At 38.5% G+C, this 25240-nt stretch overlaps 1 protein-coding gene across 2 annotated transcripts in view; it reads left to right on the plus strand.

Moving 5' to 3' along the window:
* Nucleotides 1-24119, plus strand: part of TRAPPC10 (trafficking protein particle complex 10) — a 40825-nt gene extending 16706 nt beyond the window's left edge. Inside the window, exons 8-23 of one of the 2 annotated variants that reach the window (XM_027879310.1) lie at nucleotides 1465-1611; nucleotides 3118-3232; nucleotides 4363-4439; nucleotides 6673-6764; nucleotides 7751-7891; nucleotides 8756-8868; nucleotides 9926-10440; nucleotides 14044-14185; nucleotides 15471-15629; nucleotides 16361-16590; nucleotides 17579-17679; nucleotides 18044-18170; nucleotides 19218-19313; nucleotides 20401-20578; nucleotides 20968-21162; nucleotides 22012-24119. In XM_027879310.1, the coding sequence (XP_027735111.1) occupies nucleotides 1465-1611; nucleotides 3118-3232; nucleotides 4363-4439; nucleotides 6673-6764; nucleotides 7751-7891; nucleotides 8756-8868; nucleotides 9926-10440; nucleotides 14044-14185; nucleotides 15471-15629; nucleotides 16361-16590; nucleotides 17579-17679; nucleotides 18044-18170; nucleotides 19218-19313; nucleotides 20401-20578; nucleotides 20968-21162; nucleotides 22012-22250 (2667 nt within the window). In that variant the 3' untranslated portion in view covers nucleotides 22251-24119. Of the gene's footprint in view, nucleotides 1-1464; nucleotides 1612-3117; nucleotides 3233-4362; nucleotides 4440-6672; nucleotides 6765-7750; nucleotides 7892-8755; nucleotides 8869-9925; nucleotides 10441-14043; nucleotides 14186-15470; nucleotides 15630-16360; nucleotides 16591-17578; nucleotides 17680-18043; nucleotides 18171-19142; nucleotides 19314-20400; nucleotides 20579-20967; nucleotides 21163-22011 lie in introns of both variants that reach the window. The other variant, XM_027879238.1, reaches the window with a different exon arrangement.
* The last annotated feature ends 1121 nt before the right edge of the window (nucleotides 24120-25240 follow it).

The raw sequence follows: 25240 nt of genomic DNA on the forward strand, positions 1-25240 counted from the left end.
TCTTGCCTCCATACTTTACCTCTCTTCCCCTCATACTTTAGTTTCTGCTGGTGCTTTTAAATCCTCTTAAAGATGCTCTATTAGGGTGGTTGTACACTGATCACCCTTTAATTGTAACCACAGGTGTCTGTGAATTGAAACAGATCTTTAAGAACAGTGTAGTTTGCATGAGATTATTTCTGGATATCACCCTGTGACTCATCCATGTCCTTCATCCCATGGGTGCTCTGTTAGTTTTTTCTGTACCATTATAACAACTGCTAACTCTTGCCTGTCTGACACTGTGGTAGTAAGTTCCATCTGTTCACCTGCACTTAAAAACTGCAAATCCATTTCAGATGCATTGCTGACATCATCTTTTATTCTAAAACTAATGTGTAATTCTCACAGATACTGTTTTGTGTGTTCATTTTGTGGGTTTTTTTGTTTCCAAAATAAGTACACACAGCCTTCTAAATCTCTGAATGTGCTTCCTACAGTTCCTCCTATTGCTCTACCTCAAGTCTGTCCTGTGCCCCCACTGTTTGGGGCTTTTCTCTGCATTGTCTCTTATTTCTGCTGTTTTTGTCGTGCTGTGGTGATCCAAACTGAGTGCAGGTCTTGAGACTGTGAGACAGTGACACTTATTTGTGCATAGCATGGAGTTTATCCCTGTTGGGATCCTTTTTCTCAGTATGGGCAAATCCCTTACCGTGGCTTGACACCACTGAACACACAGCAGAAATCTAAACTTCCCTGCTCTAACTGTCTTTATCTTCCTTAAAATTCTTTCAGAATTCAGATCTTTGTTATTTTTTCAAATGCATTCTCCTTGTACTTTGAACTCTCCTATCACATTAGTCACTTAGTTTGTTATGCATTTCAAGACTTCCACAGTCTTTCTAAAAGGAATATTTTTGCATTATTTATGAACAGGATTTTGAGACACCGTTATTGGGATTATATTCGAGATCTTTAGTTATGCTCATTTTTATCTCGATTCTTGAAAATATTCCAGTGTCACTCTTCTGTCTTTCTCTGTCTTTCCTCTTTTTGTATGTGTTTCTTTGTTTGTTCTTTAATTAGTTGTCCATCATAGATGTCTTATCTTTTGATGAATAAACTTAGTGTTGTGAAGGAAACTTAAACGTTTTAAAATTATTTCCTAACTCCGTTTTCCTTAGGCTTTGTTTTCAAACTTTTGGAATAAGTACTAGTACCTATTAGTCTTCCTTTCCTTCTCTTTCATCTTGATGAATATATCAAATCTAGTTAATATAATCACTGTTTAGTTGCTTAGCTGTCCTTGTTTCATGAACTGATAGATGTAAATTATTCAGGAGGCAGGGAGAGTTGGCCTGTGCTTTGTGAGTTAAGCTCTTCCAAAAGGTTCTGCTATGTAGCATCAAGAAAAGCATTTTGCTCAAGTATTTTCTCATCTGACTAATGTTTATTTCCCAGTTAATTTTATCTATTCGTCTTCAGGTCTCAGTTCCTCCCGGAGCTTTGGATTGCTGGGTGTTTTTGAGTTGTCTGGAAGTCTTACAAAGGATAGAAGGCTGCTGTGATAGGGCTCAAATAGATGCAAATGTTTCCCACACGGTTGGCTTGTGGAGCTATGCCACTGAGAAGGTGAGCAGTGCGCTGGGGTAGTGGTATTTTATTTGTTTGCATGGGAGAGATTTTGCACTTTCTGAGCATGTGAATTTCACAGCAGGAAAAGCTGCTCTGGTTTGGATGCATTTGCCATTATAAATACAGATTTCAGCAATCTGTTTACACAGTTCGTTATTTCTTCAGTATGTTAGAACAGCAGTAATATTCAAGTTCTACTTCTGTTTCTGTGAAAGAGTTGATGTCTAAGGTTGCTACTGCTGAAAAAAGTTTTAGAAAGAAGGTAAAGTCCAGAAACTACTGATATGGCATGCTATGGTCTTTGTGGATGGTTCTGAAGACCAGTGTATGCTCACCCTCGTTTCCACAGCCTGTAGAATATTTTCTATTTATTTTAATGATATTTTGCTTACATTCCAGTAGACTTAAGAATCCTCTAATTGACCCTGGGAGGACCTTGTCTTATTGCAAAAGCAGAGAAAAACAATTTCACCTTGAAGAGTTATTTTTTAAAAATAGAAAAAGGGTTGGGAGTGTGATCAGGATAAAGGGAGCAAAGGATTGTTTGAAGTGGCAATGGGTGCATCAGATTCTTCCCATGCTCCCTCAGATGTTTCTGTGGAAGAGATGTACCAGAGTTGGAAATGTTCCTCCCATTCATCGTTTTTCTAACACAAACGGTAAAGGGAATAATTTTAGGATAATGAGTAGCAGTAAGGTGGAACAGACTGAATGAAAGACATCAAGTAACTAGTGACAAAATCAAGTGGAGCTTAAAATAAATTTAAAAAAAAGAAGTTAATGTCCATCCCCATTTTTTATGGTGTAATGACAAACTGAGGCCTTTATTCTTTAACAGGCTTATCTTTGTAGTTGATTGTTCTGAGTGAATTAACCAAATGGCCAGTAGATCTGAACTTCTTTAAGACAGTATCCTCTTCTGCCTCCTGCATGTCAGGAGAACCAGCTGCTGTCTGCAAGGGGTTTTATGGTATTTAACTCTGTTAACACTGTTAGCTGTGCTAATCTCTTTTTCAGGAAGGTTTTCACCTGAATACAATACTTGAGGTGAATTTGCAAGCTGTCTAATCTCAGTATACTGGAGGCTGCCTGCATTTCTTGGTTATGTGCTTTTCAAAAATGCATATACAGTTATTAGAAGTAATCCTTGTCATAACTGCCAAACATCTCAAGCTTTGTCTGTCTTTATGTGGAAAAACAGAAGGATTTATTCAGATTAGATGTGGTGCATATAGGGACATGTGTGGATGTGCACATGTTCCAATATTTGAGTCAGTAACTTACATGCCATTTAATTCTTTAATAAATTAATTTCTACTGTGAGAATAACAGTTACTTTTGAAAGCTTCTCTGCTTTCCATCCATGAAGCAACTTTAACATCCTATAAGCAGCATAATAAGAAAGCAATGGAAATGTACTGTAGGAATGATGCAATAGAATAAAAGGAGTTTTATATTGATTTTTACAGCCTATTGAAAGCAAGCATGTGGTTTCTCTTATAGTTAAAATCTCTGGGCTATCTATGTGGACTTGTGTCAGAGAAGGGACCCAATTCAGAAGACCTTAACAGAACTGTGGATCTTTTAGCAGGGCTGGGAGCAGAACGCCCTGAAACAGGTATTTACCAGGAATCCCTTCCAATAACTGACATTCTTTCAAATGCATAGTATATAAACACATCAGTAATAAGAATTCTCAGGTATACCTGTGATGTACACACATTGATAAAAGAATTTGTAAGAGATAAAGTTCTAATGTGTGTCTAGTATTTTAAATTATCAGTGCATCTCGGTACTGCTGAAAGTAGTAGTTTTTCCATTAATGCTCCATTCATCAGCATTTAGGTAAATGGTCTTGAGCAGTGCCAGATCTGAATTAAGGTTTTAATTCCCTCAGACAAGTATTTAAAATAAAATTATTTGGAAAACAAATGGAGCATCCTTGATCTGATGCAAATACATAACCTGGAGATTATGCAGCTGGAGCTACAGGGTGATACTGTTTAAGTGGTATTGAGTGGCTGAACAATAACATTTATTTACTCCTTGGGGATTTTGTCACTCTCCAAGATATTTCTGATGGGAAGAAGCTTTCAGATGTTAAATATGCTAGAACAGTTAGTACCTTTGAAGCATTAGCTGACAGGTTGGTGCTTCACCTGCCCGTGCAGGTATGATGAGTCTTAATTCAGTGCTAAGGTGCCTGTTGTGGTTGTTTAAATTGGAGGCTATTTATTTCTAAAATAATGACATGAATTTAGTCTGGCAAAGACCTGTAAACTGATCAAGCTACTTCAGAAAAAAACTTCCTTTGAAGCACGTTGTTTAAAGTAGTAAAATGTCTTAAAATTACAGTGTACTTCTGTCATGCTGATTTATAAATCCAGCGGTGGGGAGTTGTGAGAGCATTGCTTTTGCCATGATATGGTATTTAAGAGGAACTGTGTTGTACATTGAAGAAATGTGGAGAAGTTAGTGCAGTTACTATATTGCTGCTTGCCTTTACCTTGCTGCCCTGAACATCACTCACATGTACACCTGAAACAGCCTTTCTTGATTTTTTTTTTTAGAGCCTGGGGAAGAAACTCATGGTCTGTCTCAAAGTGTTAGTGACATTTGCACATAAAATTAAGTTTTCTCTCCACTTTGTACTGAAGAAAAAGCAGGGATGGGGTGGGGTGGGGTGCAGGCAGGCTGTTCTGAGAATGTATTTCTAAGTGACACCTCTTGCTCTGCTTTCTCCTGAAGCCAATGCATCACAGAGCCCTTACAAGAAACTTAAAGAGGCCTTATCGTCTGTAGAAGCTTTTGAAAAACACTACTTAGTAAGTATGACTTTTGCTTATTTGTATTAGTTTTGTGTGCTTGCATTGTAGATGCAACAGGGCCAAAATTTTCAAACCTGAGAAGATACATTGAGGACATAAATCTCTGTTTCCGTATTTTGGTATCAAAGGTTATTCCTTGCACACTGAACACAGCAAGGCTGATTTGTTTTACAGTCAGAACCCTGTACAGGCCCCAAGTTTCAAACATTTGCATTAACTTTAATATTTACAGTTCTGAGCTAGAGGTTATTATCTGTAAGAACGTACACTTAGATGTTAAAAAAGCCAATGTCGTGGCTATCATATTCTGCTATCCCAAATTCAGAATTAGCTGAATTTTTCCCAGAGGAATACTGATCTGTGACTTCAGCTTCCTTTTAAATCCTTTAGGCTTGCATCTTGCAATGGGTGTTATGTGGTTACAGTTACACTGCTGATTTTTTTTTCTTTATATTAACCATGGGACATCAGTGGAAAAAATGGCATTTCTGTTTCTATTTTTGGCTGCAGTTTTATGCAACAGAAACTCAGATATCTGAAACACTATAAAAGATTGGGGTTTGTTTAGTATTTAATGCTAATTATTATTATACTTATTAGTATTATTAATATTGATATTGTTATATTATATCCATTTATTCAGTGAAGAAGAACGTAGAATTAGTTAACATTTCCAGGCCCAGCTAAGATAATTTATTTGCATTTAAAATTTTAATGATTCGGGAAAGTAAAATGCAACTTTTCAGAGATGTCGAAAGCAAGAAGTGATGAGCTTTTATTAACAGAAAAGCCTTTGTTCTCATTCAATGGCTGGTCTTATGCAACAACTTCAGAATCTTTTTTTAAGGCTCTCAAAACTTCTACAAGCATGTTGGCTTGTACCTTAATTTTGGGGAAACGTAGCTTTTCATTTGTATGTGTAGTGGGTGTCAGAGACTTCTCTGGTTATAGTAATCTGTTAAGGATTGATCATTTAATTCACTGTAGGATATTGTTGCGAGTTCTTAAATGAAGAAAAAGTGATTTTTCTAGGCTCTCCACAAGAAACATCAAAAATGACCTGAGAAGGAGCTCAGGCTCATTAGGTCATTTTCCTGCCCATAGGAATAGATGTTTTCTGACAGGTACCCTGCAAAATATTTAGGCTGTTGGGAGCTCTTAAGGAATTTGTTTTGAAGGATAGAGTATTTCTTAATACACTTAAGTGAAGGAGAATGAGCTTCTCTGGAAGGTTGCTGATAGTCTGAAGAGGCTGCAGGTTTGTAAATGTGATCACAGAATTACAGAACGGTTTGGGATGGAAGGGACCTTAAAGATCATCCTGTTCCACCCCCTGCCACAGGCAGGGACACCTTCCACTGGACCAGATTGCTCCAAGCCCTGTCCAACCTGGCCTTGAACACTTCCAGGGATGGGGCAGCCACAGCTTCTCTGGACAGACTGTTCCAGAGCCTCACTGCTAATTTTGTGAGAAGGGTTTGTTGCTGTTATTACAAGCTCAGGGCAAGGTGAGGAAGGTGACACACAGGTGCTGTGAGATTAAGCTTAAAGATGAGTGATAAACTCCAATTTGGGATTGCACAGCTGCAAGCAAAATTCCTTTAAGGCGCTCTTGTGAAAACAGTTATTGTGATTGTAGCCCTAGCATTTTGCATTTAATTGTATGTTTAAATACAGTTGCCTTCCGATACACCTAATGGAAATATGTGCAGATTTAGTGAAAGAATCACATACCGTGTTCTGTAGGTGGTTGATTGGGTTTTGAAGTATTAGCTGTGAGGCTCTGGGGAAAGCTGAAATGTTGTTGTAAATATGTTCTGCTGTGACGTGTCCTGGGATGATACACCACCCAATCCTGCAAGGATAATATAATGGCAGATAGTCACCGAGAAATAGGTGCTTTCCAAAAAGAGACAGGAGGATTCAAATGTAAATAAGTGCTTGGAACTGCTTCTCAGCTATTGTTTTGGTGGGTTTGAGTTGCCTTATCTGATTTTAATAGGCTTTTTTACTGCTGCTGCTTACAATACAGCTATGGGATAATGACCAGCTGTAGAAAACATGAAGGTGACCTGTTCCAAACTGCTCTGTATTTTGTGCTCAGGGCAAATGTGGCTCATTCTGGGCGTTTTGTTGTAGTAATTTAGTTACTGGCTATGAGATTGCGTGAAATACCATATAGCTGCTAAAAATACATAAAGCTTATAATAGTTTCTTTTCTTTTAAACAGGATCTGTCCCATGCAACCATTGAAATGTACACAAATATTGGAAGAATTCGCTCAGCTAAGCTTGTGGGAAAGGACTTGGCGGAGTTCTATATGTAAATGAATGTTTAAAATGTCTTAAATGCATTAGCTCTGAAAAGTTTGAATGTTATCCCTGAGGGAAATACACTGTATTTAGACGGGAGTTGTTAAAATGTGTTTTTTAAAATGCAAACAAACCCTGTTTTCAGGCTGTATTTCAGTTAAAAAAAAAAAAAAAAAAAAGAAAGAAAAATAATACTAGCCATCTCTTTATATCAAACCCTTATTCTCACCTCATGATTTTGAACTTTTAGCTTTAACTGTGCCATGTTCTTTAGCCTGATTCTTTCTTCTTCTAGGAAAATAGGGTGTGGTGGGAAAGCAACAACTATAAACTTTGAAACAAGTCAGAAGCCACATTAGGAAGCAGGCTATAGTAAATGCAAAGTTATAAATGTATTTTTTGTGTTTATCCCTGTTAAAATCCACTGAGGAAACTTCCTGCATTGCTTTTCTGTTTCATTTTATTTTTCTTATTTAGAAGAATTTGGGAGTCCTAAGTATTTTTTTGGGGGAAACCTGTTTGGGTATAGCTTCTCACCTGTGTTCACTGGAGCAGTCCAATCTTCCAGTTGCAACAGGTTCTCCTAAACTGGCTTAAATTTTCACCTGGGGGAAGGAATAACATTAGGTGTGAAGGCTACCATGGAACTGCTGCGTGGTGATAAAATGGTATTTTCATTGAAGCATTTTTCTGCTTCAAAATTTTTGAGGAAGCATATTTTTAGGTAACTCTCAGAGGCTCGAGATGGCTTTGGGATAGATCTGTATATGAAGCCTTTCATTGACATTGATTACAGTTCTACTTGCTTAAGTGAATTGCATAAAGGCAGGCCCACAGTCAGCAGCAAAGAAAAAAGATCCAGATGGTTCCCTGCACCTTGTCCTGCACTTACACGCAGAGTTCCTCTCCCATCACCACTTTTAGTGAAGGTGCAGAGAGTTTTCACGGCTGCAGAGGTTCTTTTATCTTTTCTACTCATTTCTTTTATTTTTAAAGGAGGAAGAAGGGCCCACAAAAGGCAGAAGTGTATCTTCAGGGAGCACTGAAAACTTACCTTGCTGAGGGCTGGGCATTGCTCGTCACGCACACCAGAAAGCAGTTGGCTGAATGCCAGAAACACCTGGGGCAGGTAGAAAAGTATCCTCTAAAAGGCGGGGCCGGAAAAAAATCATGGCTGGAGAAAATTATGCTTGGGATTATTTTTCTGATGTATCTCTAACTTTTTTTTCATAGTGAAGAGTGCCAAACATCAGACAGCTGAGCTTTTTCGTGTTTCCATTGTTGCTGTTCATCTGGGGACAGTTGAGTTATTTACTTTTTTAGTTTTACTTTTTTAATGTCTAGTTCACTTAACACCTTTTGCTTGTGGCTGCTGCTCTCTGTTTTAAACTCTAGGCTCTAGAGAGTTGTGCATCATGCATAATGTCAAATTTGTCTTTAGCTCAGCAGATAGCATAGAGTGTATTTTGGGGTTTGTTCTATTGAGCTGGATTTTTTTGAGTTAAATATTTAAGTGATAATTTGTATCCCCAGCACTTAAAATTTTAAAAAATATCTTATGACTTAGATATGGTAAGTGATGCTATAACAGCTGGCAGATTCTCAGCCAAGTAAACTGAAATAAAATTGAATACTCAGGTTATTTAGTGCTAAGCGTTGGGCAGTGTAATGCTCGACACCGGGTCTTTAACTTGGATGCAGCATTTATAACAGTGAAATAATGAATTTTCTATGCTCACTAATCGTTTTAGATGGGAGAAGATTGCTCAGGTTAATAATGGATCATATTTCTGGTAGGTCTGCAAAAGTAATACTGAGATTCTGCAATACTCTCAGATGATAATAAATCTTCCATTGATTCTCTCCTCGTGGAAGAGTTTGGTGATGATAACAGCAGGGCTTGTCTTTAAAGATTAGAAAAGCAGTACTTGAATTGTCTTGTTTTCAGTCAAATTTCTAATTGTTGTAGGTTTGTGCCTCATGTTTCCTTAACTTTGTTAGTTATCTTCAAACAAGCAGCCTTTTAGCTGGTGATAATCACTTAACAGAAGAGGAACGCAAAAGCTTTTGCCAAGAAATACTAGATTTTGCCAATCAGCAAGTAGAGAACCAAGGTAAGTCTGGTTCTTAAATACTTAAAACTTAAGCTGCCCTGATCTGTTTGTTCCCTAAAAGTAGATTGGGAGGCTTTTTCTGACTGGGTTCATTATCTTGTATATAACTTCTGAACCAGCATGGTTCTTCACATGTCATCTCCAAAACATTTACACAACTGCAAAAATTAAGAATAGTCAAAGATGAAACAGTAATTAACATTTTCATCCTGAGTACTACAAAGTCTTTGTTTTCCTTCAATTATGTGTTTCTGATTTGACAGCTCTTAATTTATTATGTGTTGGGTTATTTCAATTCCTAACTTGTATTTCTCTCTCACTGCTGGCATGCAGGTGGCAGCTCTGTGATGATACCTCTTGGATTTTGATATTAGATCTGTACCCATCCACTTGCAGCTTATTATTTTGTCCATCTTCTCTTTATTCTTCATGCTGCTTCAGTAATATGTTGTTGTCAAATATTAATCATAATTCAAATTCATATGGAATTCTTCCTTTAGATATAAAGACTGTTCATTTTTATGCAGACATTTCTTCTTGATGAATGGATGTGCCACAAGTAATATGTTCTTTTAGATTTGCTTCTTAATAAAGGTTTAGTACTGCCTTAGTGTTGTTTTTGGAATGTGGAAAAGAGAATGAAAACTCCCTTGTGTGGTAAAGCTGCTGGCTGAAGGCACCAGCCTGATTAACAGTTTCTTAAACTTATACTTGGTCTTGATTTTTATGCTCTGGAAAGTTTGTCACTTTATGCTACCATGTTCATTTAGAACACTTTCTATAGTGGTGAAATGTTCAACTTCTGCTTGGACAATCTCTCTTAATTTAGTTCTTTTTAATAGCTGAAACTGTAGTGTAAGTAACTCTTAGAAAACAAATCTCAGCACCTTTAAGTCTCACGCAAGATAAAAAATATTAAACTATTGATTTGTTGTGAAATGATTCATTGTGAAATGTTGATCCACTTAATTCTAGGGGTTAAAATTTTTATGAGAAAAGATTTGCTGAACTCCAGCAGCACTGTAGAATAATAACATCCCTGTTTTTGTCGTTCCAGGTCAGAAGGTTATATTGCCTATGCACTCCTTCGCACAACTGAAAACTCTACACTTCGACCCTCCAAATGCTGTTGTCCACGTGGGTGGAAAGTTGTCCATTGAGTTGACTTTGCTGAGCCAGATGCCCATCCCTGTCCAGGTGGATCAGATTGCCATCCATGTTCACTTCAGCATTGAAAAAAACAGTTACAGGAAAACAGCTGAGTGGCTCACGAAGCACAAAACCTCCAACGGTGTTATCAGCTTTCCAAATGAAATTGCAGGCCTTCCTTTGTCAAGAAACAACTTGCCAGCGCTGGAGCTTTATGAAATGTATGAAAGGAGTCCCTCAGACAACTCTTTGAACACGGCAGGAATTATCTGCAAAAACGTGCACATGCTCCTGCGAAGGCAAGAGAGCAGCAGCTCGCTGGACATGCCCTCAGGGCTGACTTTGGAAGATGGGGCTCACGTGTTGAAATGCAGCAACTTAATACTGCAACCAGGGGACAATAAAATAACATTCAATATTCAGGTATGCTTTTATGGTTTGGTGAATGCAGCACCTGTGAAAGAAGAGCTAAAAGTGCTGGCTGAGGAATAGCTTAGTGCTGGCAGGTGCAACACCTGTGTTGCTTCCTGGTTACACTCGGATGATCCACTCCCCTTATGGCTTTCCTTTTGTTGTTCTACACCTTCCTTCCACAGGACCCCTTGAAAGGATGCTGCTGTGTTTATGTTAAAATTTACTGGTGACTCTTCTATTTGAAATAATTTGAGTCAGCCTTCCAAAACTTAAACATCTTGATTATTGCTGCCAAAAGTTAAACTGATAAATTCCCGTACAATATAAGATACTGCTCATGAGGTCTGCCTCATCTAAAAATTTTGATGGAAGTCCTTTTTCTAGCCTTTTAATAAGTGATTGTGTGCTTAAATTTGGTTGATAGCCTGTTTTTCACTGCAGAGGGTGGCAGAATGCTTTTTCACTTGATGGATGTGGTAAACTTGCCTGCAAGGAGTGTGACAAAGCTAAGCTCAGCTACAAATGTTTGAATTTAGATGTTATAATTAAAATTTCCCCCATTAGTCATCTTACTCACATAGGAAAGGAGAAGACAAGAACATATGGATTCTCTGCTATAGGAACACTAAATTTGCATGAACAAATGTGAAAATAGAGTGTCACCACTCTAAATGCCACCCTCAGAAATTGGATTGCAGTCCTACTTCTGCCATGTAGTGTTGGATGTGAAACTTCCTCCATTCCCAACTTACACATTGACTCTGAGTCAGCTTAATACTTGGAGTAATCCTTGTTTCCTCCCATTCTTCCCCCAGCGAGCTAAGTGCTCCAAGTGATTGCTGAAATATTTAAGGACAGTAGTGCTTATCACTTCTGTTCACATTGCATTACTGCTACGTGCACAGTAAATTCGAAATTGGCAGGCCCTGAGCACCAATCAGGTTGTGGTGGCGGGTTGGTTTGTTTGCTTGTTTTTGTGGGTTTGGTTTTTGGGGTTTTTTTAACTGCCCCTCATTCTGTGGCCTTGAGCTTTGTGGTTTCTTTGCTTGTTTTAATGAAATGGGAAAGGCATTTACCTGCTGACTTAGTCCTAGGAAGTGAGATGCCAAGCATTTTCAAAAGTGAGACTTCACCATTCATTGGGCATTCCAGGAGTAGGGGCTTCTGGCCCCAGTTATCGTCTTGTTCTGTTCTTTGGGTGTCTTTACTTTTCCTGCCCCCCTCTGTAACCCTCCATAGGGAAGTATTTTGTAGAGTTCAATGCTACAGTAATGAACATCAGTTTAGGGAAAATTTGACTGAGAAAACACTGAGAAGTTCAGTGCAGCATCTGGGTGATTAACAAGAGATGGGCCAGTGAGGAAAGTGGTGAGTTTTTCATCGCTGTTTCATTTTTGAGGATTATCAAGCCTCTATATTGGGTTGGGTATGGATGCTGTGAAGAGAGAAAGTGTTTTGCAGTCACATATGGTACTTATGCCTGCTGGCTTTGGCATTTTCTAATTGGTTTAAATTAACTGTTGTCCCATTTTTGTCCTTTTATAAACAAATTTTGAAGGAAGAGTCTACGCATTTACTCCTGCTGCCTAAAAATTGATAACTAGACGGAGCTGGACAGGGAATTTCTTCAGCATTTTTAGCACATTTAGGTGCTCCACACCTGAAATTTTAACTTATCTCTTTTCTTAATTATTATTAATTTTTAAATTTTAAAAAAATTTCTGTCTTGTCATGGAATTTTGTTTAGAGTGAAGCTTTCTACAGGCTCACATACTCTGCCTTTCCACTCCCCCAGCGCTGGGGCAGAAAGCAGTAGCAGGTATCTCAAGGTGGAAGTTGGGCTCAAGATCCTCGTGATACAATGTGGAATGGCAATAATGTCACTTGAACTTCCTGGTGACCTAAACTTTTTAGGTTTCTCAGCCTTTGAAAGGACTGGGACAAGTTAATGGGATTTGGATGTATCAGAGGCCTCGGTGGCTGGAAATACAGTGTTCTGTAAAATAAATTAACATGTATGGAGAACAGGATTTCAGATGAAGGAGCATTACTAGAGGAAAGCAGGCTTTGTGGCTTAGTGGGATCTGAAACAACAGCAGAAGAGACATGGATGAAAAGCTAGACAGAGCTCTGCTTTAAAGTTGTCTGGCTCTGCCATGAATCTGTGGCTACTGGAAGATGGACAGCCTCACATTTAAAACTTCCCTATTTTCCCAGCCTTCCTTTCAAGAAAAGAGCTTTGCACGGGAAGACTGCTCAGTGTGAATCCTGCAACACAGTTATTTAAAGCATGACTTACCTGTCCTTAAAGGGAAAATCTGAGCACGTTACAATTTCAACAGTGCATTACTAGATAACGTGATGAAACCCTCCCTAGGTCTGAGCTGCGGTATTCACAAAATATTTACTGAAAATCCATTATCATTGTAGTAATACACTGTGTCACTTCTACTGGATCGCATAGCTGGCCAGAGGATAGAAACTGCTGGCAGCTTGTTTTCTAAATTTTCTTACAGTCATGCTTAACTGCACTAATTCTGCAGAAACAGGAATGACTGTGCTTCTGTGATGCAGAGGGAGTTTGATTCTTTCAGTAGATCTCAGACTGATGATCAGCATTATCTATGCTGATAGCAATCTTCCTAGTGTTTTTTATTCAAGCTTTGAGATCAGAAAGCGTTGTCTAAATGCTTCACTCATGATTTTCTAAAGTATTCAAGGGCCAAAATGTAGTGACTTTAATGTCAAAATGCATAATACTGAATTTCAGCCAGGATTTTCTATGTAAGTAACTGCGTGGGGTTTGAATGTTAAGTTGTTACAGCTTTTCTCTTAAACTTCTAGAGTTATTATTTAGATTTTATTAAACCCAGCACTAATATTTACATATTGCACTTGGTAAAGTGGCCCATGAAAAAAGAAACACTTCCCATTCCCTAGCAGTAGTAGCTAAGAGCAAATAGAATCAAGAATAAATGTACTGGCAGATGTTACAGATGTGCTTTTAATATTATAAAAAAAACATCCTGAATCCCATTATTCAGGGTAAGGGAAGAATTTTAAATTAAATATATATGTACAATACGTTTTGGGAACTTCCACTCAAGGGAATGTATAAAATCAATAGCTTGAGCTGAAAGGTGTGCCTTATATAAGAACTGTAGGATTTTATGATTCTATTTTAAGAATTAGCCAGATAAACACAGGTATCATTGAAGTGCTTCATAATATGATTATTTTTTTCATGTATGTTGCACCTGGGGAAGAGAGGAGGGGGAACCAACCAAGAAACAAGACAAATTGTAACCCATAATAACAAACTGACAGCAGAGCTGCTATGTTAGTTATTCTGATTATCAGCACTTTTTAGTTATGTTTTTTTTTCTTGAATTAGCCAGCACTTTTGAGCTTACATCTTAATGGGGCAAAAGGTGCTCCTTTGTGAAAATCTTGTCCTTTGCTCAGAAAACACATCTGCCATTTTTATTTATAAATTCAAAGTGCCTGATAAAAATGATCTGTTCCTTAGTAGAGGGTTTGTTCTAGAAGTATTTCCTGAACTGAAAATAAAACAAAAAAAAAAAAAATCCACTGCAATGTTTTCTTCCAAAGGCCAAAGAACCTGGGACATACACGCTCAGGCAGCTGTGCACTTCAGTGGGAAAAGTACAGTTTGTGCTCCTGCATATCTACCCGATCGTGCAGTACGACGTGTACTCTCAGGAGCCCCAGCTGAAAGTGGAGCCCATGACTGGTAGGTACAGCTGCTGTGCTGCAGTTGTTTTTGATGGTTCCTGTTGCCCTCCTGTGGGACTAGAGAGAGTGTTTTCTGGCCTGAGAATTACTCAAATTTTCCTTACTCTTACTTTTGAGTATAAAATATATGTTTGCTTTCCAAATTGTTCCCTAACCATGTCCTGTCAATAATGGCTGGTTTTCAACAGCTCCTTCCAGTGCTGGGCTCTGGACGTGCAGTGTCACTTGTGGACGTAAATTTGGACGTGTTGTGGCACTTAAATATATCAGCTCTGATTTGAACTGCCACACTGGTTAGAAGTGAATATTTAAATTTTTAGTTGACTGAGCTCCTTATTTGGTTGGTTTGTGATCCCAGAGTCAACTAGGTTGGAAAAGACCACTGAGATGATTATCCAGCCTATGACTAAACACCACCTTGTCAACCATGGCACTAAGTGTTACATCCAGTCTTTCCTTAAACACCTGCAGGGATGGTACCACCTCCCTGGGCAGCCCATTCCAATGTCTAATTACCCTTTCTGTGAAGAAATTCCTCCTAACATGATTCTGCAGTCCCTTTGGTATTTACAAGAACTGGGATTCTCTACTAGAGGTGATAATAAAAACTTATTAAAAATGAACACTAAATTAATCCATTGCTTTCAGGGACAGCTGAACATTACTTGCTGTAGAGATTATAAAAGTTTGTAAATGGAAGTTAATAGTGATTGTGTTTTCAGGCTATTAAGTGTGGCAGCTGAGGAGTTAATACGCATCTTGTGCTTTCATTCCAGTTAAAGGGTTTGCAGTGTGTGGGTGATGGAAGGACATTGGGGCATTAATCAAATCATCTACCCCTGTGAAATTGATAGTTGTGATCCTGTGTGCATTCTGGCATTCTTGTTAGGTTGATTATGTAAATACAGCATGTGAATACGACTGGCATCACAGGTGCAAAAAAATACAAAGCTGTCTCTATTTGACCAAAAAGCTGGAGAACTTAAAATGTTTAGTGAATTCTTGGGGGTTACTGTATTTCACTGAATTCTGTGCTGCCAGAGCTGCACAGGATGTGAGTCAGCTCTTCTAAGCTGTCCGAGATACAGTGGGTTTGGTCACTCAAGTTTAACCACTGGCTTCCCCACGAGAGGTATCTGAGCTGGGTTTAATGTGTTGTGTAACACCAAAACCCCTCACTTGTAAGTTATCCTGATGTGTGACGAGTGGCCTGCTCGTGAGCCTTAGCAGTGCCTTGTAACCATCGACTGGAATCTGCTAACAGTTGCTGCTTTCTCCTCCAGACAGCCTTTTGGCTGGCATTCCCCAGAAGGTGAAGTTCACAGTGACCACTGGTCACTACACCATGAAGAGCGGGGACACTTTGCAGCTCAGCAACGCGGACGCCATGCCCATCCTGTACCACCCCGAGAGCAAGGCGGTGATCTATTCCAACACCAGGGGTAAGCAAGGAAGGAAAAAAATCAACAGCCTTTAAAAGCCTGAAAATCCTGAAATAAACCTGTGCTTGCATTGTTAAGAACGCTGGCACTGTCTTATTCCATGGTCATTATTAAGGACAATTTTAGGGACTTGGCAGCTGAGCACTTCGGCGCAAGAAAGGTTTAAAGTTTTCACCCTCAAAGGAGTAGCATGAACTTCTCAGCAAACATAGCTGGGCAATTTTACTTTCGTGGATGAAATGCAAGGAGGCATGGGGAAACTGCTGCTGCTGACCAAAAATGCTGATGCCTGTGCGTGTTCAATAATTTGCAAATTTGCATGAAGTGAAAGGATGAGACCAAGGAAGTGCAGGACTTTGTAAAAACTTCAGTAAATGTCATGTGATGGGATAAAGTAGCTCTTTAGCTGGTTTGAAGTTTGTTATCAAATTGCCCTCTTAGTTCTTTCTTGAATATGGTAAGGGACTATTACATGGAACTTGGTTACTTTTTGGCTGTTTAAAAAGGATAGAGTGTTTGTTACTCCTGGGAAGTTGTGAATAGCAGTTAGATTTAAAGTGTGCAGATTACAGATAAAAAGATATAGATATCATTTGAAGAGGTTGCTGTGGAGTTTTACAACATAGTTGCTCATTGCTGTCTTTGCAAAGCTGGGGGCCTTGCTAGGAAGTGGCCATGGCACCACATATTTTTCTATTATTTCTGTTTTCTCCCACACTACACAACTAAAGAAAAGATCTCAGAATCATCACTAAGGATTCAGTCTTCTGAGAAGATCACAAGCATCAGTTTGCCAGTGGCTCCTGCGTATCATGTGATTGAATTTGAACTAGAAGTCATGTATTTGCCATCAGCCATGGAACCTGCAGTGGAGAAAGAAAATACTGTAAATAAAGAAAATCACAGAAAAAACAAAGAGAAGCAGAAACAAGACAACTGCATGGCTACTGTTGACCAAAAAGTAAGATGTAGTTTAACATTTTTATTTTGAAATTTATTTGATCACACTTCACAAAATAGAAGTGGTGGTGATGGGGAAGTGCTTGTATGGAACTTATTTTCCCTTAAAAGATTTACATGCAAAAAATCATAGCAAAGGTTGTAAATATAAAGCAATTGTAAACATAAGCAGAAAGATATACTAGGTTTAATATATTGCCAACTGAACACTCTAGTGTCACATTATTTAGTTGGAGGTAACTTTTCCTCTTAATTTTTATTATGAAAGGTGAATAAAATAAGTAGTATGGAAATAAACTGTTCAACTGGCAGCAAAATGATCTTGAAACCATCACCTTTCACAGTGTTACTCCCTGTTAAAATTGTCCATCTTTGTGTGTGAGGAGCTGGGTAGAAAGGAATAGCTACAGATCAGCGTTGCTAAAATGTGATGTGACAAAAGTTTGGGTTTATTTCAGCATATAAAATACGTTGTTAAATGTATATGTTTACAGTTGGAAGAATGGCAGCATCCACTGCAGGAGAAATTCTTCAGTCAAATGTGCTGCTTCAAATTAAAAGACATCTGCATCAAATATTTAAAAAATATTTAAAAATAAAAGCAATTTATTTGGCACTGACCTTTACCAGGTTATTGTGTCAAGATGCTGGTGGTACTGTTCGTGTCCTTTTACCTCTTCGTTCTTCTATTCCCCCTTCCTTTATTTTCAGTCTTCAAAATTGGGTATGTCAGGTTCTGTAGGAAAAGCTGCTTTGATATTTCAGATCCCACTCACAGGCAACCAAAACCTAATACTTTGTCAGATTAGTTTTTAACATTCTTATTTTTTTGTTTGCTTGTTTGTTTTTTTCTTCTTCCCATTCCGGATGCATTAGATGTAGACACTTTGTGAGAAAAGTTTTGCTTAGAAAGGAGAAGAAAAGCAAAATCTTTATGCCAAATACCATTATGGATAAGAACTTTGTTCCCTTTTTTTTTTTCCCTTTAGGTGACCATTGATTGTCCTTGGTCGATTTACTCCACTATTATTGCATTAACGTTCTGCATCCCTTTTAATGCCAAGCATTCCTTATTGTCAGCTGGCAAACGGTAATGTACTCATTAAGTATTTATTGCTTCTTTCTTCTTGTAAAATATGGAGCTGGAGTTTCCTAAGTAATATTTATAGCAGCCTTTTTTTTTTAAATATATGTATAAGTTGAGCTTTTATTGTCTTCCCACTGTAAGCATGTGCATTTCCTCTAGTGTTCTTTCATGACAGTAAAACAAATCTGTGGTTTCAGCTGTTTTGGAAATAAGGCCACAAGATGAACCAAGCCAGCTTGTTTCTGTGTAGTTATTTGTTTTTGTTGAATGTGAAAAAGAGGGTGTTTTACAGCCTTGTTTTATGGACGTGGACTCTTTCAATGGAATGGTTCGGCTTTCATTGAACAAACTGTGTCGCGTTTTTCAGGAAATATGTGCAAGTCTGTGTTCAGAATTTGTCAGAACTCTGTTTCCAGCTTTCAGACTACAGCCTAAAAAATTCTGCCGACTGTACAGATTTGCAGCTGGTACCTCTCAACCCTGCATCTCAACAGGTAAAATTCACTTGGTGGTTTATGAGCTCATTGGCAGGACAGGTAGATGAAAGTACCTGTTAGTGAAATTGTTAGCACCCCTTCTGCACGTAGATTTTGTAGTAATTAAGACTGATAGCTGAGTTAGGTCAGACCTTTGTAGTTCTCAGAGTAAACTGATTCTTAAGGATGCTTTGGACAGCATTGACAGCATTGACACCTGATCTTAGAATAATTCCAAGACTTGCAAAGATTATTAGGCAAGTTTTCAAACTTGTCCATTTGTCTCATGCAAAGCATTATATACCTGCTTGAAAAACAGCCATACAAATGTAATATCACTGTTCACATTTAATGTATTCATCTTATGGCTGCAGTTTGTCAATAGGTTTTAGGAAAAAAAAATTCCAGTTAAATACAGCTGTTCAGTTGCAGAACAGTTCCTTGTCATAGAATCACAGAATGGTTTGGGTTGGAAGGGATCTTTAAAGATCATCTTGTTCCAACCCCCTGCCATGGGCAGGGACACCTCACACTAAATCAAGTTGCTCAGAGCCCCATCCAGTTTGGCCTTGAACACTTCCAGGGATGGGGCATCCACGGCTTCCTTGGGCAACCTTGACATTTCTTTCAGCCTTGACTGAACATATTAAATTGGTCATTCTTAGTGCCTAGGAAAAGTAGATAAGGACATATTAATAAATTTATTAAATTTGACTTTTGATTATAATATTTTCCAGGCATGTTTGAATGTGAAGTGTTTCCTTTTGAAACACTTGATTCTGACAGTGAAATCCCTCCTTTTAAACAGATGTGCATTGTGGGAAAAAAAAAAATCACTACAAGTTATTTTGGTTGCATATTTCCCTAATGATTTACTTAATTTATTTTTATAAACTATATTAATGCCAGAACAGAGAAACATATGTACGTGCATTTCCACTTGTTTTTCAGAGGAAGGAAGGAGCTAACACTCTAAATGTTTTCTTTCAGGTCGTATTCAGTAAGCAATCAATATTCTTTGTATGGGAATTGAAGTGGACAAAAGAGCTTCCTCTCTCCTTGCAGTGCCTGTTTTCAGTCAGCTTTTGTCCAGCTACCTCTGAAGAACAGTCTCTTACCCTGAAGCCGTTCACTTATGAGTTCCAAGTGGAAAATTTTTTTGTGAGTATGGCACATCTTAACTGAAAAGGGTTTCCTAATACAACTTCCAAAAAATCTGTGCTATTGAAAGCATCTGAGTTGTTTTGTGTAGTGCTTGAGATGAGCTTCTCTAATGAAATATTTAGGGTTTTCTAGGCCATTATCTTAAATGTTTCTCCTTTCCCCTTATGCACAAACTTTTTATTCCTTTGATCAGCTAGATAGAATTCCATTAATAGGAGCTTATATCAACATTATTTAATCTCATCTCTAAATTCAGTGTTACCCTTTTTGATGATTGGGCAAAAAAGTAGCATCATGAGAAGACTCTCACTGGGTTAAATCCTTTTGTCTGTCTTCAGTGTTGCTGCATTTCTTACCTGCTTATTCCAAACTGGCAATGGAGCAATATTTTAGGTGTCTGTTTACCTGCTGGCATGTAACAAGCATTTGTTGGCACCTGTATCAGCACCTTTCTGGAGTTTTTAAAGAGAACTAGCTGTGTTGAACAGTGGGTGTTTGGGCAGAAATTTAAATTTGTAGGAATGGAAAATTAGCACTTTGATGAGGGCATTGTTACTTGGGGGGCTGTGAGGGTAAGAGGGGTGAAGAAGTTCTCCTGTATTACTTGGAATTGCTCTTCCTCTAAAGGGAGGTGCTAAGAAATTACTAAAAAAAAAAAAATTAAATAGTAAGATCAGTGTAAGATCAATGTAGGAACATTGAAAGGCTGAGTTAAAGCACAAAAGTGAAGGAAAAAATGGTATGCTCAACTGCTGGTATTAAAAATAGATTGAATCAAATTTGGTTTGATCAACTGATCTAGTGGAAGGTGTCCCTGCCCATGGCAGGAGGTTGGAACTACATGGTCTTAAAGGTCCCTTCCAACCCAAACCGTTCTAGGATTCCATGTGCTAAGATTTTTGTAAACTGAGCAAGATAATGAAGTGAACATTACTTACAACTGATTCTTGCATTAAAGAGATCTAACAGGATGTGGCTGTTAAATGTAAAGTTAAGCTTGTACTGTATCAGTTGTCTAGTTCAACTTAAACACAAGTAAAACACTCCTTTTTTCTTGACAACAGCACTGTTTTCTTCCTGACAGACATTGTATCATGTGAAAAGTGAGATTTTCCCACCACTGGGGGCAGAGTACTGTAAAACAGGCTCCCTCTGCTCTTTAGAGGTGTCAATCACCAGACTTGTTGACCTCTCAGAGGTTGACAGAGATGAAGCATTAACGGAATCAGATGGATATTGCACAACAAAACTTATGTATGAAGGTAAGACTGTTTTTCTTGAAAGTTCCCCAGTACTCTTTTCTTGACAGTGACATCTGCCAGATTTTATATGGCACTTGATCTTGTAGTGTGGGTACGGCTGCTCAGCAAAGCAGTTTGCATTTTGCTAGGCTGAGAATATTTTTTTTTTTTCTCTTTAATCTGTCCTCCAGTGGAATATAAATGTTCTTCAGAAGGGATGAATACTTTCCTGAGCCCCAGCTATAGTCCCTTTTGTGTAGAGCTGTTTTCTTACCTTGCACAGCTCTTCACGCATAAAAGCTGGTGGGCTTTTAGATGTTGCTAAAGTGCTGATTTTGAAAATAAATTATTGTGAGGGCTCTCTGTTTTTCGCAAAAGTTTTTTATAGTCTTTGCTCTTTATTCTCGCAGTTGTTGACAACAGTAGTAACTGGGCAGTCTGTGGAAAAAGTTCTGGAGTGATATCTATGCCTGTAGCACCTCGAGCAACTCACAAAGTCCACATGGAAGTGATGCCGCTGTTTGCTGGAAATCTGCCTTTCCCTGATGTCAGATTGTTTAAATACCTCCCTCACCATTCTGCTCACTCCATGCAACTTGATGCTGGTAAGGCTCTCTTGGCTGTGTGGCTACTTACAGAAATTATTCTGCTTCTCCTGTGTTCTTGTGTAAAGAGAAAAGCAATGCAAGAAATATATTGGGCAGGTATTCATAGGTGTCTGTGTTACTGACACTCACTAACACTTCTCATTTGAAAAAACTTACAAAATGTTGCTCTAATGGAACTTTGAATTTGGGTTGCCACCTCAGTCTGGGAGGAGGAATAATAAATGCATTGGTTTTTTACATTTCCTTTAAATATTAGTTAGAAAAGTAGTTGTCACTGTCGTGGAAGCTGTCTCTTCCTGGATTCATAATCAAGTGAAAACTATTTGATAATCCTCTAATCCTGCAGTTTCATTTTCTGTAAATTGGACATCCAGTGTGTCTTCATTAGCTTTGAAATTTTTTCCCAGTTTTTTTAAGGGATTAAGTGCGAAACAAAAGAACTGCTGAAAAATTGTGGCGCGTAGACCAGATTAGATGGAGAGTTTAAATTACCACAGCCATTCAGAGTATTTATCTCTACTGTGAAGGAGTCCCCAGAGCTTAGTGAGAATTGTGCAAGCAGCACGTGTCAGCTGAGCTCCAGTTCCTGCCAGTGTGCACCCTTCTGGCCTGGGACAAATGTGAGGTCACGCTACTGAAATTTTCACTATAAAACCAGTACAATTCACTGTTACATCTGGTGCTGGCCACACGTGTGCACTGACTGTTACCTCAGCAGAGATGCTCAGCAACTGAACTGGTGGTAAACTTGACTGTGTGTCTGAGCTCTGAAATTATCCTTTAAGCTGTTTAATCGGTCTGTAGAATAAACCTGAGGGTTTTTTTCTTTTTTTTTGTTTTAAACAGATAGCTGGATTGAAAACGATAACCTGTCAGTGGACAAGAACGTGGATGATCAGGCTGACAGCAGCAGCATCAGGAGCAGAGGCAGCCTGCATTCCACAGCCAGCGGGGAGCACAAGGGCTTGCCGATGCCCCGGCTCCAATCCTTCTCTCCGGGTCAGGTCTTCAACAGCAGCACGGGAATGCAGATCCTCGTCATTCCCAGCAAGGACGACCACGTTCTGGAAGTCAACGTCACGTGACAACTCGGTGTGGAAAAGCGAGGAACACAGGAACCCATTTAGAAACTGGATATGAAAGCACTTTAAAGGATAAATGACCTGCTTTAGTCTTCGTTGTAACATTAACTCTAAGGAGACCTATGGCACTCCACGTGTACTGGCCATGGAAGCACCAGACAATTGTATCAATTTAAATGTACAGTGAAGCTTGTGTCAGCTAGTTTATATTGCCACTTTAGTATGTTTTGTGTAAGCTATTGGGTTTTCTCCCTTCAGTCACATCCTGCGTCAAAACACAGGGCAACAAAAGCAAAAAAATCCAAGTATTTGGACCACTTCTTTTTTTTTTTTTTTTTTTTTGTCAGGCAGCTGAGAGATTTGTTTCATGCTTCCTACCATACTTTAGAATGTAGAGTTGGATGATATAATTATCCAAATCTTGAATTTTTATGTAATAATTTACGGGCTTTTCCACACACGTGCCAGAAACATAACAGAGCATCCAACAGCACATTCACTGGTGTGACAGTTGCTTTTCTGGTTTGGTTTCATTTTCTTGGTTTGTTTTATCATTGTTAATTCCTGCCATTGCAATTTTGTATTAAACTTCCATCGTTTCCGTACTTAGATGCATGGAAGAGCTACTGCTATAAACAATCTTAACTGAACAAAATTCCTTAATTTTCTGAGGCTTTCTCCTTCACAGAGTAGACACTGTGATGTCACATATTATATGATTTTTTTTTTTTTGGGGTGGGGGCTGGGTCATCCTCTTGCATATTTCTTACCAAAGAAAGATATTGATAGAATTTAATAATAAATTATTTGGCTTATTGAGTTCCCAGATTAATTTCTTTTATTACCATTTCCAAGTGGCTTCGTTTGCTGCCCTAATTTTTAAATTGGGGCAAAAATTTCAGAATGATGTGATACTTGAACAGTCAACCTTTCATCATAAAGGCTTAGTGTAATTATTACTGATTAGAGGCCAGACTTCTGCATTCATGATGAAAGAAAGAGGTTGGTTTGATATAGGAAAGCTTGCAGATGTAGAATAATCGTGAAGCAAAGTTAAAACATGTAACTTAAAGAATTTCATTATTTATATCTGAAATGTAAATACAAAAAATGTAAAAAAAAAAAAAAGTGTAATTTTTGTGAATGTTGCAAATCCACCTGTGACTGGAAAAATTACAACTTCTGATGTCCTGCTTCTGATACTGAAACTTGTGCATTTAATGTGAGAATGACCTTTTCTACTTGCAGATCTATAATGGTGCGTTGTCAACAGACTCCACAGAGGAAACTGTCCCATGTCAAATACTTGACAGTAAAACTAAAGTGAGGAGCTGCTTGTTAGACAAATTCATCATTATTATTTTTTTTCCTTAAACTCAGCTTCTGCTAAATTATAAAGGGGAAATAAAAAACAAACCCTCTTTCCAAAAAGAACAGCAATTAGGTTGAAGAAATGAATGGGCACCCTGCACTGGGGTAAACATTTTTTTTTTAATTATTATTTTTTATTTAAAAAAAAAGAAGTCTAAATAGATGTATAAAGTAGACCTGCTAGCTGAAAATGTTCTTATTATGCATCTTCTTTCTGTGAAGGAGTGCCCTTTCTCTGTGGAAATCATACCATTTTATTCTGGATAAAACCCAAAGCATCATTTAGTGCGAATGACTGCTGGGATTCTTTGACTGGAAAAGGTAACAAGTTAGTGACTTTGACACTGCAGGTATTATTAATTCCATTTTCATGGTTTGCTATTAAATCATTTTTCACATTGTTCTGTAATATACTGTTAGATTAAACACATTGTACTAAGATTGTTTAATGAAATTGTAAGCGTTACAGTTCTAAATATACATGTTTTAAAAAGAAATCAACTTCTCTGCTGCTCTGACTTCTGCTGGAAGGAGTGATTGTTTCACCAATTTTAGCCAAAGCTACCGTTGCCCGCAAAAATCAGATTCATTACCCTTTGTGCAACAAGCCAATAATTACACCCCGGAGAGAGACATTGATTATTTATTTATTTCAGAGGTTTGCACAAGCCTGGGTGCGCTGTGGTGCTCCACAAATCAAGCACATCCATCTGGACTTTCTGGATTGTCATGCCTCAGACACAGATGACCATTCAAGCAGGCAAGTTAGAACAGGATGTGGGGCTGTAGGAGGGTAGAGCAGCACCTTTCCAGTGCCAGTTTTCCTGTTCACATCCATGGTGACCACACAACATACGGTGCAGGTGCGGAACTGGGGTCAAGGAGTGGGCAAAGCCAAGAAAGGGGGATCGAGACCACCAAGGATCCCAAAGCACCTCCTGACACTTTTCAGGAGCTCTCCATCAGAAGGTGCATGCCTCAGTGTTGCATCAAACATGAAAAATTCCCTTTCTGGGGAGGGATCTAGGTGTTCCAATGCTAACTTGAATGTATATATAACCCAAGGAACATTCTGTTCCGTGGGCCCCCACCCCCAAAAGATTAAGACTGTGACAATTGCTCTGACCAAGGGATGTTGAAATTCCAACAATCACGTCTCCTCGCTGGATCCATGGGTGGTAATATCTTCTATCTACTTTTAACCTTTTGGTCTCTTTCTTTCTTTTCCTCATATATTTTCTTTGTGGTATTTTTATATTATTTTACAGAAAATAACCACACCATGCACACTTCATCAGCTGGTAAATGAACCTACCAGGGGTAAGGCCCCGCTAGACCTGCTGTTTACAAACAGAGAGGGGCTGGTGGGAGACGTAGTGGTTGAAGGCCGCCTGGGAAATAGTGACCATGAAATAATAGAATTTTCAATACTTGGAGATTCCAGGCGAGCCAACAATAAAACCTCTACACTGGACTTCCGGAGGGCAGATTTTGACCTATTCAGAAGTCTAGTCCAGAGCATACCCTGGGAAACAACCCTTAAAAACAAGGGGGTTCAGGAGGGATGGATGTGCTTCAAGCAGGAAGTTTTGAGAGCACAGGAAGAGGCTGTACCGGTGTGC

Source organism: Empidonax traillii, unplaced genomic scaffold (genome assembly GCF_003031625.1).
Source record: "Empidonax traillii isolate 1590-97213 ecotype Southwest subspecies unplaced genomic scaffold, ASM303162v1 scaffold1:size7828297, whole genome shotgun sequence".
Taxonomy (NCBI): domain Eukaryota; kingdom Metazoa; phylum Chordata; class Aves; order Passeriformes; family Tyrannidae; genus Empidonax; species Empidonax traillii.